The 21,878-nt window shown below is 46.8% G+C and overlaps 1 protein-coding gene across 1 annotated transcript in view; it reads left to right on the forward strand.

Annotated features, from left to right (window-relative positions):
• Positions 1–8,692: 8,692 nt before the first annotated feature.
• OTOG (otogelin) overlaps positions 8,693–21,878 on the forward strand; it is a 650,929-nt gene continuing 637,743 nt past the window's right edge. Inside the window, exons 1-2 of the mRNA XM_073657941.1 lie at positions 8,693–8,814; positions 16,386–16,516. Of these exons, the coding sequence (XP_073514042.1) occupies positions 8,693–8,814; positions 16,386–16,516 (253 nt within the window). The remainder of the gene's footprint in view (positions 8,815–16,385; positions 16,517–21,878) is intronic.

Here is a 21,878-nt window from a genome sequence, read left to right on the forward strand (position 1 = left end):
AAATCACTATTGCTGATGAGGACTTACAAGCCAGGATGATCTGGTGTGGTGTCCATATCACTAGCACTGATGAAGACTAACAAGCCTGGATGATGTGGTGTGGTGTTCATATCACTATCGCTGATGAGTACTAACAAGCCTGGATGATCTGGTGTGGTGTCCATATCACTATCGCAGATGAGGACTAACAAGCCTGGATGATCTGGTGTGGTGTCCATATCACTAGCGCTGATGAAGACTAACAAGCCTGGATGATCTGGTATGGTGTCCATATCACTAGCGCTGATGAGGATTAACCAGCCTGGATGATCTGGTGTGGTGTCCATATCACTAACGCTGATGAAGACTAACAAGCCTGGTTGATCTGGTGTGGTATCCATATCACTAGTGCTGATGAGGACCAACCAGCCTGGATGATCTGGGGTGGTGTCCATATCACTAGTGCTGATGAGGACTTACAAGCCTGGATGATCTGGTGTGGTGTCCATATCACTAGCGCTGATGAAGACTAACAAGCCTGGATGATCTGGTGTGGTGTTCATATCACTATCTCTGATGAGGACTAACAAGCCTGGATGATCTGGTATGGTGTCCATATCACTATCGCTGATGAGGACTAACAAACCTGGATGATCTGGTGTGGTGTCCATATCACTAGTGCTGATGAGGACTTACAAGCCTGGATGATCTGGTGTGGTGTCCATATTACTATCGCTGATGAAGACTAACAAGCCTGGATGATCTGGTGTGGTGTCCATATCACTAGTGCTGATGAGGACTTACAAGCCTGGATGATCTGGTGTGGTGTCCATATCACTAGTGCTGTTGAGGAGTAACAAGCCTGGATGATCTGGTGTGGTGTCCATATCACTAGTGCTGATGAGGACTAACCAGCCTGGATGATCTGGTGTGGTATCCATATCACTAGTGCTGATGAGGACTTACAAGCCTGGATGATCTGGTGTGGTATCCATATCACTAGTGCTGATGAGGACTTACAAGCCTGGATGATCTGGTGTGGTGTCCATATCACTATCGTTGATGAGGACTAACAAGCCAGGATGATCTGGTGTGGTGTCCATATCACTAGCGCTGATGAGGACTAACAAGCCTGGATGATCTGGTATGGTCTCCATATCACTAGCGCTGATGAGGACTAACAAGCCTGGATGATCTGGTGTGGTGTCCATATCACTAGTGCTGTTGAGGAGTAACAAGCCTGGATGATCTGGTATGGTGTCCATATCACTATCGCTGATGAGGACTAACAAGCCTGGATGATCTGGTGTGGTGTCCATATCACTAGTGCTGATGAGGACTTACAAGCCTGGATGATCTGGTGTGGTGTCCATATCACTAGTGCTGATGAGGAGTAACAAGCCTGGATGATCTGGTGTGGTGTTCATATCACTATCGCTGATGAGGACTAACAAGCCTGGATGATCTGGTGTGGTGTCCATATCACTAGTGCTGATGAAGACTAACAAGCCTGGATGATCTGGTGTGGTGTCCATATCACTAGTGCTGATGAGGAGTAACAAGCCTGGATGATCTGGTGTGGTGTCCATATCACTAGTGCTGATGAGGACTAACAAGCCTGGATGATCTGGTGTGGTGTCCATATTACTATCGCTGATAAGGACTAACCAGCCTGGATGATCTGGTGTGATGTCCATATCACTATCGCTGATGAGGACTTACAAGCATGGATGATCTGGTGTGGTGTTCATATCACTAGCGCTTATGAAGACTAACAAGCCTGGATGATCTGGTGTGGTGTCCATATCACTATCGCTGATAAGGACTAACAAGCCTGGATGATCTGGTGTGGTGTCCATATCACTAGCGCTTATGAAGACTAACAAGCCTGGATGATCTGCTGTGGTGTCCATATCACTATCGCTGAAGAGGACTAACCAGCCTGGATGATCTGATGTGGTGTCCATATCACTATCGCAGATGAGGACTAACAAGCCTGGTTGATCTGGTGTGGTGTCCATATCACTATCGCTGATGAGGACTAACAAGCTTGGATGATCTGGTGTGGTGTCCATATCACTAGCGCTGATGAAGACTAACAAGCCTGGATGATCTGGTGTGGTGTTCATATCACTAGCGCTGATGAGGACTAACCAGCCTGGATGATCTGGTGTGGTGTCCATATCACTAACGCTGATGAAGACTAACAAGCCTGGATGATCTGGTGTGGTGTCCATATCACTATCGCTGATGAGGACTAACAAGCCTGGATGATCTGGTGTGGTGTCCATATCACTATTGCTGATGAGGACTTACAAGCCTGGATGATCCGGTGTGGTGTCCATATCACTAGCGCTGATGAGGACAAACAAGCCTGGATGATCTGGTGTGGTGTCCATATCACTATCGTTGATGAGGACTAACAAGCCTGGATGATCTGGTGTGGTGTCCATATCACAAGCGCTGATGAAGACTAACAAGCCTGGATGATCTGGTGTGGTGTTGATATCACTAGTGCTGATGAGGACTTACAAGCCTGGATGATCTGGTGTGGTATCCATATCACTAGTGCTGATGATGACTTACAAGCCTGGATGATCTGGTGTGGTGTCCATATCACTAGTGCTGATGAGGACTAACAATCCTGGGTGATCTGGTGTGGTATCCATATCACTAGTGCTGATGAGTTCTTACAAGCCTGGATGATCTGGTGTGGTATCCATATCACTAGTGCTGATGAGGACCAACCAGCCTGGATGATCTGGTGTGGTATCCATATCGCTAGTGCTGATGAGGAGTAACCAGCCTGGATGATCTGGTGTGGTGTCCATATCACTAGTGCTGATGAGGGCTTACAAGCCTGGATGATCTGGTGTGGTGTGCATATCACTAGCGCTGATGAAGACTAACAAGCCTGGATGATCTGGTGTGGTGTTCATATCACTAGCGCTGATGAGGACTAACAAGCCTGGATGATCTGGTGTGGTGTCCATATCACTAGTGCTGATGAGGACTAACCAGCCTGGATGATCTGATGTGGTATCCATATCACTAGTGCTGATGAGGACTTACAAGCCTGGATGATCTGGTGTGGTATCCATATCACTAGTGCTGATGAGGACCAACCAGCCTGGATGATCTGGTGTGGTATCCATATCGCTAGTGCTGATGAGGACTAACCAGCCTGGATGATCTGGTGTGGTGTCCATATCACTAGTGCTGATGAGGACTTACAAGCCTGGATGATCTGGTGTGGTGTCCATATCACTATCGCTGATGAGGACTAACAAGCCTGGATGATCTGGTGTGGTGTCCATATCACTAGCGCTGATGAAGACTAACAAGCCTGGATGATCTGGTGTGGTGTTCATATCACTAGCGCTGATGAGGACTAACAAGCCTGGATGATCTGATATGGTGTCCATATCACTAGTGCTGATGAGGACTTACAAGCCTGGATGATCTGGTGTGGTGTCCATATCACTAGTGCTGATTAGGAATTAACAAGCCTGGATGATCTGGTGTGGTGTTCATATCATTATCGCTGATGAGGACTTACAAGCCAGGATGATCTGGTGTGGTGTCCATATCACTATCGCTGATGAGGACTAACAAGCCTGGATGATCTGGTGTGGTGTCCATATCACTAGCGCTGATGAAGACTAACAAGCCTGGATGATCTGGTATGGTGTCCATATCACTAGCGCTGATGAGGACTTACAAGCCTGGATGATCTGGTGTGGTGTCCATATCACTAGTGCTGATTAGGAATTAACAAGCCTGGATGATCTGGTGTGGTGTTCATATCATTATCGCTGATGAGGACTTACAAGCCAGGATGATCTGGTGTGGTGTCCATATCACTATCGCTGATGAGGACTAACAAGCCTGGATGATCTGGTGTGGTGTCCATATCACTAGCGCTGATGAAGACTAACAAGCCTGGATGATCTGGTATGGTGTCCATATCACTAGCGCTGATGAGGACTTACAAGCCTGGATGATCTGGTGTGGTGTCCATATCACTAGTGCTGATGAGGAGTAACCAGCCTGGATGATCTGGTGTGGTGTTCATATCACTAGCGCTGATGAGGACTAACAAGCCTGGATGATGTGGTGTGGTGTTCATATCACTATCGCTGATGAGGACTAACAAGCCTGGATGATCTGGTATGGTGTCCATATCACTAGTGCTGATTAGGAGTAACAAGCCTGGATGATCTGGTGTGGTGTCCATATCACTATCGCTGATGAAGACTAACAAGCCTGGATGATGTGGTGTGGTGTTCATATCACTATCGCTGATGAGGACTAACAAGCCTGGATGATTTGGTATGGTGTCCATATCACTAGTGCTGATTAGGAGTAACAAGCCTGGATGATCTGGTGTGGTGTTCATATCACTATCGCTGATGAAGACTAACAAGCCTGGATGATCTGGTGTGGTGTCCATATCACTAGTGCTGATGAGGACTTGCAAGCCTGGATGATCTGGTGTGGTGTCCATATCACTAGTGCTGATGAGGAGTAAGAAGCCTTGATGATCTGGTGTGGTGTTCATATCACTATCGCTGATGAGGACTTACAAGCCTGGATGATCTGGTGTGGTGTTCATATCACTATCGCTGATGAAGACTTACAAGCCTGGATGATCTGGTGTGGTGTTCATATCACTATCGCTGATGAGGACTTACAAGCCTGGATGATCTGGTGTGGTGTTCATATCACTATCGCTGATGAGGACTTACAAGCCTGGATGATCTGGTGTGGTGTCCGTATCACTATCGCTGATGAGGACTAACAAGCCTGGATGATCTGGTGTGGTGTCCATATCACTAGTGCTGTTGAGAAGTAACAAGCCTGGATGATCTGGTGTGGTGTCCATATCACTATCGTTGATGAGGACTAACAAGCCTGGATGATCTGGTGTGGTGTCCATATCACTAGCGCTGATGAGGACTAACAAGCCTGGATGATCTGGTATGGTCTCCATATCACTAGCGCTGATGAGGACTAACAAGCCTGGATGTTCTGGTGTGGTGTCCATATCACTAGTGCTGTTGAGGAGTAACAAGCCTGGATGATCAGGTATGGTGTCCATATCACTATCGCTGATGAGGACTTACAAGCCTGGATGATCTGGTGTGGTGTCCATATCACTAGTGCTGATGAGGTGTAACAAGCCTGGATGATCTGGTGTGGTGTCCATATCACTAGTGCTGATGAAGACTAACAAGCCTGGATGATCTGGTGTGGTGTCCATATCACTAGTGCTGATGAGGACTTACAAGCCTGGATGATCTGGTGTGGTGTCCATATCACTAGTGCTGATGAGGAGTAACAAGCCTGGATGATCTGGTGTGGTGTTCATATCACTATCGCTGATGAGGACTTACAAGCCTGGATGATCTGGTGTGGTGTTCATATCACTATCGCTGATGAGGACTAACAAGCCTGGATGATCTGGCATGGTCTCCATATCACTAGCGCTGATGAGGACTAACAAGCCTGGATGATCTGGTGTGGTGTCCATATCACTAGTGCTGTTGAGGAGAAACAAGCCTGGATGATCTGTTGCGGTATCCTGGTCCCCTTTTATGTATGGTAAGGATGGGCAATTCATGTTCCCAAGAGGCAACATGAGGAACCGGAACTGTTGCAGAGGGCTGAACCAAAAGGTTTAACCATTTGTCGTAGTCAAGACATCAATGCTGAAGCCATAAACAATCACTGGAGCAGCTGCGTTAACACATCGCCGGAGCAGTAAAAGGTGAGTAACTGCTCAATGTGTTCCATGCGAACAATCCATAGGACATATAAAAGCTATTAGTGAAAAGCCTGTTTTAAAAGCCGGGATCTGCTTGTGGTACTGAGTGACTTCAGAGTACCCGACATTGCCCGTCAACCGACAAGGTCCGGACCCCGCTATCCAAGGCGCGAGAGACCACCTCCAACGGCCGAGCAAAGAGGAGATAAGAGAGAACTGCGTCAGAGGAGTCATGTGTCACGGGTGTGTCGCCACAAAGATCGTCACGATTACACAGCCTGACTTCTCGCAGCTGACGTTTTGGTGCTTTGTGTTTTTCGGCAGTGAGGGAGTTAATTCTCTCTCTCTCTGTGCTAGACGAGGTCCAGCCTCGCCCAGCTGCAATCAATGCTGCTGTAGTGAGACTCCTTCAAATGCCTGCTGGTCTGTTAGGGAAGTGTCGGTGAAAGCATTTCATGCAGACTAACAGAGCAGATCGTGGTATTTGGAGTTTCAGAGATAAGTGTATTCGGAAAGTTTTTTCCCTTCCTCGCTTTATCATTTATCTCCTTTCCCGTTGGTGTTCCCTCTGTTGTAGTTGTGTAGTTTTTGTATGCAAGGTGGTTTTGGTTTTTCCCTTGTACTGTCTCGTTCGTCTAAGTACTGTGTGTGGGCATATTATTACTTGTCCCCTTTTGTTGTGATCGGGGTCCTTCTCAGGACTAGATTACTTAGGTGCAGGGATCCTCAGGAGGTAGGGGTTACGCTGGCGGCCTGGACCTCTGTACCTTTAACAGTACCACCAGGTTGAGGGATTAGTCAGGGCCCCAGCTTAGGGTCAGCTTAGGCCCCCTACCTCCAGTATACAGAGACAGCGTGACATCATGCCAGCAGAAACAGAGGAGCTGCATCGCTGAACAGGGCCGATACAATGATCATCCACGGTACCGGGGGTTCAGGATGGCTGGTTGGGAGGGGGACAGGCGAAGTGGAAAAAGCCAAACTGGATTTAATTGACTTTGTTAGAAAAAAACTTGCGGCCGAGCGGGAATAACCAGAGACCCCCACTAGGGCCATTCACTGAGTTAGAGAACTGCCGTGGTGACTCCGACGCCGGGGCACATCACATTAGAGATGGAGATTGTTCATTGTTATTGTAAATTACCTGTTCATTCTTGTTACTAACCCCTTGTTTAAAGCCTGGTTATACACTGTGTGCAGAATTATTAGGCAAATGCGTATTTTGATCACATGATACTTTTTATACATGTCGTCCTCCTCCGAGCTGCATAGGCTTGAGAGCCAACTACCAATGAAGTAAATCTGGTGATATGCATCTCTGTAATGAGGAGGGGTGTTGACTAATGACATCAACACCCTATATAAGGTGGGCTTAATTATTAGGCAACTTCCTTTCCTTTGGCAAAATGGGTCAGAAGAGAGATATGACGGCTCTGAAAAGTCCAAAATTGTGAGATGTCTTGCAGAGGGAGGCAGCAGTCTTGAAATTTCCAAACTTTTGAAGCGTGATCACCGAACTATCAAGCGTTTCATGGCAAATAGCCAACAGGGTCGCAAGAAGCGTGTTGGCCAAAAAAGGCGCAAAATAACTGCCCATGAATTGAGGAAAATCAAGCGTGAAGCTGCCAAGATGCCATTCACCACCAGTTTTACCATATTTCAGAGCTGCAACGTTACTGGAGTATCAAAAAGCACAAGGTGTGCGATACTCAGGGACATGGCCAAGGTAAGGAAGGCTGAAAAACCACCACCTATGAGCAAGAAACATAAGATAAAACGTCAAGAATGGGCCAAGAAATATCTTAAGACTGATTTTTCAAAGGTTTTATGGACTGATGAAATGAGCGTGACTCTTGATGGGCCAGATGGATGGGCCAGAGCCTGGATCAGTAAAGGGCAGAGAGCTCCACTCCGACTCAGACGCCAGCAAGGTGGAGGTGGGGTACTGGTATGGGCTGGGATCATCAAAGATGAACTTGTGGGACCTTTTCGGGTTGAGGATGGAGTGAAGCTCATCTCCCAGACCTACTGCCAGTTTCTGGAAGACAACTTCTTCAAGCAGTGGTACAGGAAGACGTCGGTATCGTTCAAGAAAAACATGATTTTCATGCAGGACAATGCTCCATCACATGCATCCAACTACTCCACAGCATGGCTGACCAGTAAAGGTCTAAAAGAAGAAAAAATAATGAAATGGCCTCCTTGTTCACCTGATCTGAACCCCATAGAGAACCTGTGGTCCATCATAAAATGTGAAATCTACAGGGAGGGAAAACAGTACACCTCTCGGAGCAGTGTCTGGGAGGCTGTGGTGAGATCTACAGGGAGGGAAAACAGTACACCTCTGGGAACATTGTCTGGGAGGCTGTGGTGGCTGCTGCACGCAATGTTGATCGAAAACAGATCAAGCAACTGACAGAATCTATGGATGGAGGCTGCTGAGTGTCATCATAACGAAAGGTGGCTACATTCATCACTAATTTTTTGGGTTTTTGTTTTTGCATGTCAGAAATGTTTATTTCTAAATTTTGTGTACTGATATTGGTTTACCTGGTGAAAATAAACAAGTGAGATGGGATTATATTTGGTTTCTATTAAGTTGCCTAATAATTCTGCACAGTAATAGTTACCTGCACAAACAGATATCCTCCTAAGATAGCCAAATCTAAAAAATCCCACTCCAACTACCAAAAATATTAAGCTTGGATATTTATGAGTCTTTTCGGTTGATTGAGAACATAGTTGTTGATCAATAATAAAAATAATCCTCTAAAATACAACTTGCCTAATAATTCTGAACACAGTGTATATATATATATATTGTTTTTACACATCTCTGACTGCCCTCACTTCGTGTCTCTGCGCGTTGCATTTCTGACACCTGCATTACATTAGGAGGCAGCAAATGTGCGACCTGCTGGTTTTAGCCCTGGCTCAGTGAGTAAAATGGGTCATTCCAGACGTTGTCCTGAAGGAGAAAGAACTTTAATTAAGAAGATGATTACAGAGGGGAAAACCTATAAAGAAGTGCTGAAAATGATTGGCTGCAACCATCAGAAGACGCCTACGTGAAGCCCAACTGTCTGCAAGAAATCCTGGTAAAGTATCATCGCCGAAAAGAGACGCGGTGACGGTAACAGATGCCAAAGAGCACACGGATTAACGAGAAGTGCGGAGCGTTCTACAGACAGAAGAGAGCAGGATTGTTCTTATTGGGTGTGAAGGCCGCAGTCTGTGAGACATCTGTAAGTGACAATGCAGACGCGGCCGTTATCTGAGCCCACGATTATTCCTGCTTCATCACTTTATAAATTGATATTTTGTTGATGTTTTCATTTGGAGTTGAATCTGCTGCTCCCAGCGCCTCCAAGTGTAGGGAATAACTGAGATTATACTGTATATGGGGAGAACTGGGATTATACTGTATATGGAGAGAACTGGGATTATACTGTATATGGAGAGAACTGGGATTATACTGTATATGGAGACAACTGGGATGATATTGTATATATGGAGAGAACTGGGATGATACTGTATATGGAGAGAACTGGGATGATACTGTATATGGAGAGAACTGGGATTATATTGTATATATGGAGAGAACTGGGATTAACCCCTTAAAAGACCAAGACGTACTAATACGTACCTGTGCCTTGGTCTTTAAGAGCCAGGTACGTATTAGTATGCCCTGTTGATTTTGCCCGCACAAAGGCTGTGCGGGTGCGATCACCGCCGGGTGTCAGCTGAAGTCGATCGCAGCATTGCGTGGGCAAGGGGAGGTAATCGCAATATTCACCTCCTCTCCGGCCTCCAGCGATGTCTGCAGCGGCTTCCCGGATGTTGCCATGACGATGCAATGTCGTCATGACAACATCTGGGTCACCAGACAGCAGGAAGATACTTTGATCATGCGCAGTGCATGACCAAAGTATCTTCTGCATCTGCAGCGCTGTCATCCTGTATAGCACAGGGATGGTGCTCCATCCCTATGTTATACAGGCGATCAGAATAAAAGAAGTGTAAGTGCCAGAGTGGGACAAAGTATAAAAGTAAAAAAAGTGTTAGAAAATGAAAAAAAACAAAACATTTTTTTGTAAAAATATTTAAAAAAATAAAAAAAAATCCACCAAAAATAAAAATATAATGTACCCATCAATAAATATTATTAGGCTATGTGCCCACGATGCAGAAATGCTCCGGATTTTTCCTGAACGTTTCTGCATCTCCCTGACAGAAAAAACGCATGCGGATTGTACATGCAGATTGTGCATGCGGATTGTACATGCGGATTGTGCATGCGGATTGTACATGCGGATTGTGCATGCAGATTGTACATGCGGATTGTGCATGCGGATTGTGCATGCGGATTGTACATGCGGATTGTACATGCGGATTTTGCATGCGGATTGTACATGCGGATTGTACATGCGGATTGTACATGCGGATTGTACGTGCGGATTGTACATGCGGATTGTCCATGCGGATTGTACATGCAGATTGTACATGCGGATTGTCCGTGCGGATTGTACATGAGGATTGTACATGCGGATTGTACAAGTGGATTGTACATGCGGATTGCACATGCGGATTGTACTTGAGGATTGTGCGTGCGGATTGTGCATGTGGATTGTGCATGCGGATTGTACTTGAGGATTGTCCGTGCGGATTGTACATGAGGATTGTGCATGCGGATTGTACTTGAGGATTGTACGTGCGGATTGTCCGTGTGGATTGTACATGCGGATTGTACATGCGGATTGTACATGCAGATTGTGCATGCGGATTGTACGTGCGGATTGTACGTTCGGATTGTACGTGCGGATTGTACAAGTGGATTGTACATGAGGATTGTACATGCGGATTGTACATGCGGATTGTACGTGCGGATTGTACGTGCGGATTGTACGTGCGGATTGCATGTGCGGATTGCACGTGCAGATTGTACATGCTGATTGTACTTGAGGATTGTACGTGTGGATTGTACGTTCGGATTGTACGTGCGGATTGTACAAGTGGATTGTACATGAGGATTGTACGTGCGGATTGTACACGCGGATTGTACGCGCGGATTGTACGTGCGGATTGTACATGCGGATTGTACAAGTGGATTGTACATGTGGATTGTACATGCGGATTGTACATGCAGATTTTACATGTGGATTGTACATGCGGATTGTACATGCGGATTGTACGTGCGGATTGTACGTGCGGATTGTACATGCGGATTGTACACGCGGATTGTACATGCGGATTGTACGTGCGGATTGTACAAGTGGATTGTACATGTGGATTGTACGTGCGGATTGTACATGCGGATTGTACATGCGGATTGTACGTGCGGATTGTACATGTGGATTGTACATTCGGATTGTACATGCGGATTGTACGTGCGGATTGTACGTGCGGATTGTACATGTGGATTGTACATGTGGATTGTACGTGCGGATTGTACATGCGGATTGTACATGCGGATTGTACGTGCGGATTGTACATGCGGATTGTACATGCGGATTGTACATGCGGATTGTACGTGCGGATTGTACGTGCGGATTGTACATGTGGATTGTACATTCGGATTGTACAAGTGGATTGTACATGCGGATTGTACGTGCGGATTGTACATGTGGATTGTACATTCGGATTGTAGAAGTGGATTGTACGTGCGGATTGTACATGTGGATTGTACATTCGGATTGTACAAGTGGATTGTACGTGCGGATTGTACGTGCGGATTGTACATGTGGATTGTACATTCGGATTGTACATGCGGATTGTACATGTGGATTGTACGTGCGGATTGTGCATGCGGATTGTACAAGTGGATTGTACATGTGGATTGTACGTGCGGATTGTACATGCGGATTGTACAAGTGGATTGTACATGTGGATTGTACGTGCGGATTGTACATGCGGATTGTACAAGTGGATTGTACATGTGGATTGTACATGTGGATTGTACATGCGGATTGTACATGCGGATTGTACAAGTGGATTGTACATGTGGATTGTACGTGCGGATTGTACATGCGGATTGTGCAAGTGGATTGTACATGTGGATTGTACATGTGGATTGTACGTGCGGATTGTACATGCGGATTGTACAAGTGGATTGTACATGCGGATTGTGCATGTGGATTGTACATGCGGATTGTACATGCGTTTTTCCTGCCAGGGACTTGCGGATGTGAAGCGTTCTTCACTTGCATTTCCGCATGCAGGTTGACAAGCGATTTTAGCATCACTTGGAAAGTGCTTGACAACTTGGTCACATGATATAAATCCATGCAACCGGCAACCGGCATATATAGTGTGACCGAAAGAATGGTAAAAAATAAAAAAATAAATCTATACTTACCTTCTGATGGCCGGCGCTGTCTTGCTTCAGTCGGTGCTGACTGCCGGCAGATCGCGGTACACTGAAGGTGTCCATCACGATCTGCCGGCAAGGGAGGACGAGCGCACTGCAGGCCATCAGAAGGTAAGTATAATGTATATTTTTTATTTTATTCTTTTTTTACAGGTTCTATGGTACCTGGGTCTGGAGGAGAGTCTCCTGTCCTCCAGACCCGAGCACCATCCGCACATTGAAACACATGGATTCTGCATGTACAGATGCAGTGATGCGGATTCCATGCGTTCTAATGCAAGTCAATGGCGGTGAAAGCGCCGCGCTTCCGCAAAATAATTGTTAGTGCTGCGTTTTTTTCCTCAATGATAATCCACAGCGGAAATTTCCGCAGCATGTGCACAGCACACGCGGATTATCATTGGGGAACATGGCAGGCCTTCTACCAAGCGTTTTTTAAATGTTTCTGCAGCGTTTTTGCTGCTGCGGAAACGCTTAAAAAACGCATTGTGGGCACACAGCCTTATGAAAAAAAACAAAAAAACAATGAAAGTACACATATTTGGTATCGCCAGAATGACCTGACTTATAAAACTGTCCCACTAGTTAACCCCTTTAGTGAACACGGTAAAAAAAAAAATAATGAAGCAAAAAACAATGCTTTATCACCATACCGCCAAACAAAAAATGGAATAACACGCGATCAAAAAGATGAATATAAATACGTCATCTCGTCCCGCAAAAAACAAGCCGCCATACAGCTCCATCATCCGAAAAATAAAAAAGTTATAGCTCTCAGAATAAAGCGATGCAAAAAAATAATGTTTTCTATAAAATAGCTTTTATTGTGTAAAAGTGCAAAACATAGAAAAACGATATAAATGTGGTACCGCTGTAAACGTACTGACCCGAAGAATAAAGCTGCCTTATCAATCTTACCACACGTGGAACAGAATAAAAAAAAACAAAAAAAACAATTCCTAAATTGTTGGTTTTTGTTTATTCTGCCTCCCAAAAATCAGAATAGAAAGCGATCAAAAAATGTCATGTGACCGAAAATGGCACCAATAACAACGTCAACTCATCCCGTCAACTCAGACCTAAATAAACTGGAGCAGTGGGTAGCAACCAACAGAATGTTTTTTAACAGGAAAAATGCAAAGTCCTACATCTGGGCAATAAAAATGAAAAAAACATATACAGAATGGGAGGAATAGAGCTAAGCAACAGTACATGTGAAAAAGACTTAGGTATACTAATAGATCATAGACTGAACATGAGTCAACAGTGTGATGCAGCAGCAAAAAAGGCAAATACAATTCTGGGATGTATTAACAGAAGCATACAGTCTAGATCACGTGAAGTCATTATCGGTCTTTACTCCTCTTTGGTCAGACCTCATCTGGAATACTGTGTACAGTTTTGGGCACCACATTTTAAAAAAGACATAGACAAACTGGAGCAAGTTCAGAGAAGAGCGACCAGAATGGTGACTGGTCTGCAAACCATGTCCTATGAGGAACGGTTGCAGGATTTGGGAATGTTTAGCTTGCAAAAAAGAAGACTGAGAGGAGACTTAATAGCTGTCTACAAATATGTCAAGGGCTGTCACATTGTAGAAGGATCATCTTTATTCTCATTTGCACAAGGAAAGACTGGAAGCAATGGGATGAAACTGAATGGGAGGAGACATAGATTAGATATTAGAAAAAACTTTTTGACAGTGAGGAGATCAATGAGTGGAACAGGCTGCCACGAGAGGTGGTGAGTTCACCTTCAATGGACGTCTTCAAACAGAGGCTGGACAGACATCTGTCTGAGATGATCTAGTGAATCCTGCTTTGAGCAGGGGGTTGGACCAGATGACCCAGGAGGTCCCTTCCAACTCTACCATTCTATGATTCTATGATTCTAAAACAAGCCGTCACATGACTCTGTCGGCCGAAATATGGAAAAATTATAGCTCTCAAAATATGGCGATGAAAAAACTACACACAAAAAAAATGCATCTTTTAGTGTGTGACAGCTGTCAATCATAAAAACCCGATATGAATCTGGTATCACTGTAATCGCACCGACCCAAAGAATAAAGTCGTCTAATCACTTATACCGCACGAGGAACGGCGTAAAAAATAAACGCTAGGGTTGGGGTTGGGCTAGGGTTGGGGTTGGGGTTAGGGTTGGTGTTGGGCTAGGGTTAGGGTTGGGGTTAGGGTAGGGTTAGGGTTGGGGTTAGGGTAGGGTTAGGGTTGGGGTTGGGGTTAGGGTTGGGGTTAGGGTTGGTGTTGGGCTAGGGTTAGGGTTGGGGTTAAGGTTGGTGTTGGGCTAGGGTTAGGGTTGGGGTTAGGGTAGGGTTAGGGTTGGGGTTAGGGTTGGCGTTGGGCTAGGGTTGGGCTGGAGTTAGGGTTGGGCTAGGGTTGGGGTTGTATTAGGGTTGGTGTTGGGGTTAGGGTTAGGGTTGGGGTTGGAGTTAGGGTTGTATTAGGGTTGAGATTTTTTACAAAACTAAAAAAAAAAAAAGAAAAAAAGATGACGATATGGCGACTAGTGTTGAGTGCAAGTGCTCGCTACTTGAGTTTGCATCGGGTGCTCGGGTATGCACTGAGTATCGCAGGTGCTCAAGTGACATGCTCGAGTCTCCGCCCCATAAGCTTCACGGCCAAAAAAACCTTGCTGGGATTGCCTGCCATGCACCAGCGATCTCCGCATGTTTTTTTTGGGTGTCTAACAACCATGAAACATGCGGGCGGGGACTCAAGCATGTCACTCGAGCACCCGCGATACATGGTGCATACCCGAGTACCCGATGCAAACTCATGTAGCGAGCACTTGCACTCAAGACTAATGACAACTTATTCAATATGATGACCTAATGTTATCAAATTCTGTTGTACCTATGGGTTCAAAATATTCACTATACTCCTTGATAAAATCCTTGAGGGGTCTAGTTTCCAAAATGGAGTCACTTATTGGGGGTTTGCACTATTTAGTCACATCAGGGGCTCTCCAAACGCGACATGGCGTCCCCTTTCGATTCCAGCCAATTTTGCATTCAAAAAGTCACACAGCGCTCCTTCCCTTCTGAACTCTGCCGTGCGCCCAAACAATATATTTTCCCCACATATGGGGTATTGGCGTACTCAGGAGAAATTGCACAAAAGCTTTTGGGGTACATTTTCTCCTCTTACCCTTGTGAAAATAAAAAAATTGGGGTTAAAACATCATTTTTGTGGAAAAAGTTTGATTTTTTTATTTTCACGGCTCCATGTTATAAACTTCTGTAAAGAACTTGGGGGTTCAAGGTGCTCACCACACATCTAGATAAGTTCCCTGAGGGGTCTAGTTTCCAAAATGGTGTCACTTGTGGGGGGTTTCCACTGTTTAGGCACATCAGGGGCTCTCCAAAAGCAACATGGCGTCCACTAATTATTCAAGCAAATTTTACATTCAAAAAGTCAAATGGCGCTCCTTCCCTTCCGAGCCCTGCCGTGCGCCCAGTGTTTTTTCCTCACATATGGGGTATCTGCTTACTCAGGAGAACAAATTTTGGGGTCCATTTTTTCTTGTTACTCCTGCAAAAAAAAAAAAAATATTGGCTGTAAAGTAACATTTTTTGTGAAAAAAAGTTAAATGTTCATGGTTTCCTTCCACGTTGCTTCAGTTCCTGTGAAGCGCCTGAAGGGTTAATAAAGTTCTTGAATGTGGTGTTGAGCACCTTGAGGGGTGCAGTTTTTAGAACGGTGTCACTTTTGGGTATTTTCTGTCATAAAGACCCCTTAAAGTGACTTCAAATGTGATGTGGTCCCTAAAAAAATGTTTTTGTAAATTTTGTTGGAAAAATGAGAAATCGCTGGGGAACTTTTAACCCTTTTAGCTCCCTAACAAAAAAAATTGTTGGTTCCATAATTGTGCTGATGTGAAGTAGACATGTGGGAAATGTTATTTATTAACTATATTGTGTGACAGATCTCTCTGATTTAAGGGCATGAAAATTTTCAAAATTTTCGCCAAATTTCCGTTTTTTTCACAAATAAACGCAAGTGATATTGAAGAAATGTCACCACAATCATGAAGTACAAGATGTCACGAAAAAACAATCTCAGAATCAGGGGGATCCGGTGAAGCTCCAGAGTAATTACCTCATAAAGTGACAGCGGTCAGAATTGTAAAAATTGGCCCGGTCATTAACGTGCAGACCACCTTAGGGGGTAAAGGGGTTAAACTGTATATATGGAGAGAACTGTGATTATACTGTACATGGAGGTAACTGATTATACTGTCTATTCCCCGCAGATCAGTGCTGGTCTCATCCCTCTTTTTCTTCTTCCCAGATGTTCTCTCCTGCTTCAATGGTGGTGATTGTTGGCAGAAGAAGCTCTGTGACTGCAGCCGATACAATGCGTCCGGATCCAGGTGTCAAATAAGTGAGTGTCCGATATAATGTAACCTACAGCCTCCACGTGTGTATGATCCCCTATAGCAGTGCCGGGGATGACGTGTAGTAGAGGTGCCCCCCTATAGCAGTGCCAGAGATGACGTGTAGTAGAGGTGTCCCCCTATAGCAGTGCCGGGGATGACGTGTAGTAGAGGTGTCCCCCTATAGCAGTGCCGGGGATGACGTGTAGTAGAGGTGCCCCCCTATAGCAGTGCCGAGGATGACGTGTAGTAGAGGTGCCCCCCGATAGCAGTGCCGGGGATGACGTGTAGTAGAGGTGTCCCCCTATAGCAGTGCCGGGGATGATGTGTAGTAGAGGTGCCCCCCTATAGCAGTGCCGGGGATGACGTGTAGTAGAGGTGCCCCCCAATAGCAGTGCCAGGGATGACGTGTAGTAGAGGTGCCCCCCTATAGCAGTGCCAGAGATGACGTGTAGTAGAGGTGTCCCCCTATAGCAGTGCCGGGGATGACGTGTAGTAGAGGTGTCCCCCTATAGCAGTGCCGGGGATGACGTGTAGTAGAGGTGCCCCCCTATAGCAGTGCCAGGGATGACGTGTAGTAGAGGTGCCCCCCTATAGCAGTGCCAGAGATGATGTGTAGTAGAGGTGTCCCCCTATAGCAGTGCCGGGGATGACGTGTAGTAGAGGTGCCCCCCTATAGCAGTGCCGAGGATGACGTGTAGTAGAGGTGCCCCCCGATAGCAGTGCCGGGGATGACGTGTAGTAGAGGTGTCCCCCTATAGCAGTGCCGGGGATGATGTGTAGTAGAGGTGTCCCCCTATAGCAGTGCCGGGGATGACGTGTAGTAGAGGTGCCCCCCTATAGCAGTGCCGGGGATGACGTGTAGTAGAGGTGCCCCCCTATAGCAGTGCCGGGGATGACGTGTAGTAGAGGTGTCCCCCTATAGCAGTGCCGGGGATGATGTGTAGTAGAGGTGCCCCCCTATAGCAGTGCCAAAGATGACGTGTAGTAGAGGTGCCCCCCTATAGCAGTGCCAGGGATGACGTGTAGTAGAGGTGCCCCCCTATAGCAGTGCCGGGGATGACGTGTAGTAGAGGTGCCCCCCTATAGCAGTGCCAGGGATGACGTGTAGTAGAGGTGCCCCCCTATAGCAGTGCCAGGGATGACGTGTAGTAGAGGTGTCCCCCTATAGCAGTGCCGGGGATGATGTGTAGTAGAGGTGCCCCCCTATAGCAGTGCCAGAGATGACGTGTAGTAGAGGTGTCCCCCTATAGCAGTGCCGGGGATGACGTGTAGTAGAGGTGCCCCCCTATAGCAGTGCAGAGGATGACGTGTAGTAGAGGTGCCCCCCGATAGCAGTGCCGGGGATGACGTGTAGTAGAGGTGCCCCCCGATAGCAGTGCCGGGGATGACGTGTAGTAGAGGTGCCCCCCTATAGCAGTGTCGGGGATGACGTGTAGTAGAGGTGCCCCCCTATAGCAGTGCCGGGGATGACGTGTAGTAGAGGTGCCCCCCTATAGCAGTGCCAGGGATGGCGTGTAGTAGAGGTGCCCCCCTATAGCAGTGCCGGGGATGACGTGTAGTAGAGGTGTCCCCCTATAACAGTGCCAGGGATGGCATGGCGTGTAGTAGAGGTGCCCTCCTATAGAAGACTGTAGGAATGTGAAGATAGAAATCCAGAGCTGGTGGTCTTGGCTTGGATGGGGGTACACTACCCTGGCGCACAGGGAGAAGATGTGGAATAGTCTGATGGTGTGAATGTAGAGAGATGGACAAGAGAGACTGAGTAACTGTAAGTGAACACTGCCCTCTGCTAGAGCAAACTGAAAGTCAAAGTAAAACAAAGAATTATGTTAGCAGGAACCAAATGGTGCTAGGAGATTTGCAGGAGGAGCGACTTTGTGTGCTGGACCTGATCAGGTGACCCAGACGATTTCCTGGGTATAAAAGCCCCATGTGCCAGATCACAGGGGGCTATTGGCGTCAAGAGAGCACAAGGTTGGGATATGCACCGGAGAAAACGCTGCAGCCAGAGATTTAGCGCCAGGCTGCAGAGCAGACGTGCTGTAGAGGTGCCGCAGAGTGCATTATGACAGGCCTCGGCCGGAGGCTTGTGTCGCCTAAGTGCCGGACGCCTCCTGATTAGGACTTCAGGTTGGGAGGGGGCCGGTTGGTGCGTGGGAGGCTCAATGGGACCTGATTGACTATATCCAGAAGAGACTTGCGGCCTAGCGGGAAGAACCGGTGACCCCCGCTAGGGCCATATAGATACTCACGTGGTGACTCCCACGACTGGAGTACAGAAAATAATTTACTGTTACTTTCTGAAAAGACTTCTTCTTGTTTTTCCAAGTTGTTGTTAAGTCAATGCTTACTAACCCCTTTAAAATAATTGTTATGCATATAAAGTGGTTGTATCAACCCGACTGTTCCCTTGGTCTCTGTGCGTTGCATTCCGGCACCTGTGTTACATTTGGCGTAGTCGGCCGGATGCAACATTCAGACACAGAAATGGCGGATCAGTCTGAAACCCAACTCACCAGGGGAAGCATTCCCCTTTGGATCTATGCTTGGTAATATACCAAAATTTACAGGTGGCAATGTATTGATTTGGGACTGGGTTGAACGTCTGAAAAGTATGTTGAGCATGTACACCATGACACCTGCCTTACAAACAGAGTTAGCCTTGTTGATTGTGGACGGAGAGCCCCGATGGACGGTCATGCTCAGGCAACCATAAGACCGTGATACGGTAGATAAGGTGATCAAGATTTTAGAGGATATGCACGGTGACACGACCAATTTAGATGATTTACGCACTTGCCTCTTTCTTTGGGTTCAGAGAGAGGGAGAGACAGTTACTCAATACGTGAATGCTCTGCAGGAAGTGACGGAAAAGATCACCAAGAAAACCAGCTGTAACTATGGAGGACCGGGCGCCCTGGATGAAGTATTGAGGCAGGCCCTGAAGGAATGCCTGCATTATAATCCCAACATGAGCTTCCTCGAGGTCGAAGCAGAAGCTAGAATCTGAGAACAAGAGGCCCCAACTGTGGCAGGTATGGTCCGAAGCCAAGAAGTTACCGTCTTGGGGGCGCTCGATACTGAACCAGACTGGTCCCGTGAATTACGGCAGGAAATTAGAGGAGAACTACAGAGCATAAAACAGGCACTTGCTGTTACCCTGGAATCTAATCCCATACCCCGGGGTGATTTACGGCAGGAAATGCGAGAAATTAGAGGAGAGATACGGAGCATAAGCAAAACCCATGCAGCTCCCCCGGAATATCATCCCATATCCTGGGATGAAGAACGATTACAGAGGGGGTATCCCTCTCCCTGAGGACAGCGATACAGACCGAGATGCCCACCAGGCAGGCTCAGAATTGAGTATTGGACATGTGGAAAAATGGGACACAAGTCAAGGAGTTGCCCCATGCGAGACAGCCAACGACGAAGATTTGCCTACTCATTTAACCGTCATGCCTACTGGAGAGAGTGCTGTGCCTGGAGTAGTCCGTCCTTGGAGTGGACTGCCTGCCCCCATAGGATGGAGTGGAGAGAGAAGGTCATCCCATTTCAGAGTGACCACAGAGGATGGACGGAGACCTGGAGAAAGCGGAAGGGTGAGCAGAGGAGAAACTCACCCAGAGCAAGGCAGAGCTGTGGCACAGGACGCTAAGAAGTGAGGGAAATGGCGTCATTTTCCTGCAGGGAGATGTCTGCAGTTCCCTGGAGCATGAAAGCAACTCTGGTGGAGCCGGTGTGCACCACAGAAGTTGAAGATGACGGCGGCCCCAGAGAAGAGGCGGAGGTAGGACTCGCACCTGGTGCACAGTCAAGTGTTCGGGACAGCACACTAATGAAGCTGAAGGAGGTACTGTGTAAGAGGGTGTCACGCCATGTTCTGGATGGCTGTGTGGCTGGTGAACTGCCGTCAAATGACTTAGTGGAGGAGGTCAATGAGTCGCATGGAGAAGAGCCAGACGTCGAACTTCTGCATGAGGAACCTGAAGCTCTGAGTACTCCTGACAAGAAAATACAAGAGGGGTCTCGAAGAACTCAGCGTGTTCATGCTGGCAAACTGCCCATGAGATACACACAGAATGATTTTTTCTGGCAAAACGTAGTACAAGAGAGGCAGGAATATGTACAAAAACTGTGGGCATCTGGTCCACTTCTGAAGAACATTCAGGGACATAGAGACTCTTCTTGCCTGAGGACTGGTGAATTTAAAGAGGGGAGGAATGTAGAGAGATGGACAAGAGAGACTAAGTAGCTGTAAGCGAACACCACTCTCTGCTGGAACAAACTGAAAGTGAAAGTAAAACAAAATTGTGTTAGCAGGAACCAAATGGTGCTAGGGGATTTGCAGGGGGGAGCGACTTTGTGGACTGAACCTGATCAGGTGACCCAGAGGATTTCCAGGGTCGGACTGGAGTGCGTAGGGCCCCCCGGGGCGAATTGATTCCTGAGGGCCCACCCTACTGCTACTCTACGTAGACATTTTACCGGTTAATACTCCAGAATCCAGCCTCAAGCACATGTACATGAGACACAATACAGTGTGTAAACAGCGTGCGCCTCCTAATGAATTTGGCACATTTTTCAGCTTACAAGCGCCACCACAAGAAATGTCCTTGTTGGAACCCTCCTGTTTGTTTTTTCCATCTTGTGTTTTGCGGTCACGTGACCATCTGCCTTTATATTCCAGCTCCACCTTTTTGGCTGTGCTGGACTTCAGTGTTGTTTGATTGTTTCTCTAGCCAGGTGCTTCGGTGCCTTTCTCTGTCAGTTCGCTTGGTCCTTTTGGGACCTCTAGTAGCTTTTTGTCAGTTTATCTTTTTGTGTTCTGTAACAACTTTCTCTGTTCAGGAGGTGTCACATTTTTGTTCCAGTCCTTAGTTTTTTTAGGGACCCCCTCCCTTAATTCTATAGGTCTTTGTTCAGACTAGCCGAGGACTAAGGCGGGTCTGTTCACTAGGAACAGGCAGCCCGCTACATCGTAGGGATTCAGCTTAGTCTTACTGTAGGGACAGCTTTCCCATATCTTTCCTTAGTACATGTTGCAGATCATAACAGTCCTACAGTCAGGGACCGGCTGACATTACTGTTGTATTTCCACCACTTTTGTGGAGTAAATAACATTGAAAACACTTTCCCAAGGATCAGATCAAAGCCTTTTATTTGGTCTACCTGTATAATGACGCCAGTCCCGGTAATGTCACTGAGGCCGGTGACCTCGTCTACAAGAAGGTCTCTGCCTGGATCAGACTTTCCTCCCATCTCGGCAGTTACAGCAGGAGCGCAGCTGTTATCACCATCCTCCTCCTCCTGCCGGTGATGCTGTGCCCATAATGGCGGTATCTGCACCATCACCTTCATGTCATA

The sequence above is a fragment of the Phyllobates terribilis genome, unplaced genomic scaffold (assembly GCF_046119375.1).
Source record: "Phyllobates terribilis strain yellow unplaced genomic scaffold, ASM4611937v1 Scaffold_13__5_contigs__length_258822181, whole genome shotgun sequence".
Taxonomy (NCBI): domain Eukaryota; kingdom Metazoa; phylum Chordata; class Amphibia; order Anura; family Dendrobatidae; genus Phyllobates; species Phyllobates terribilis.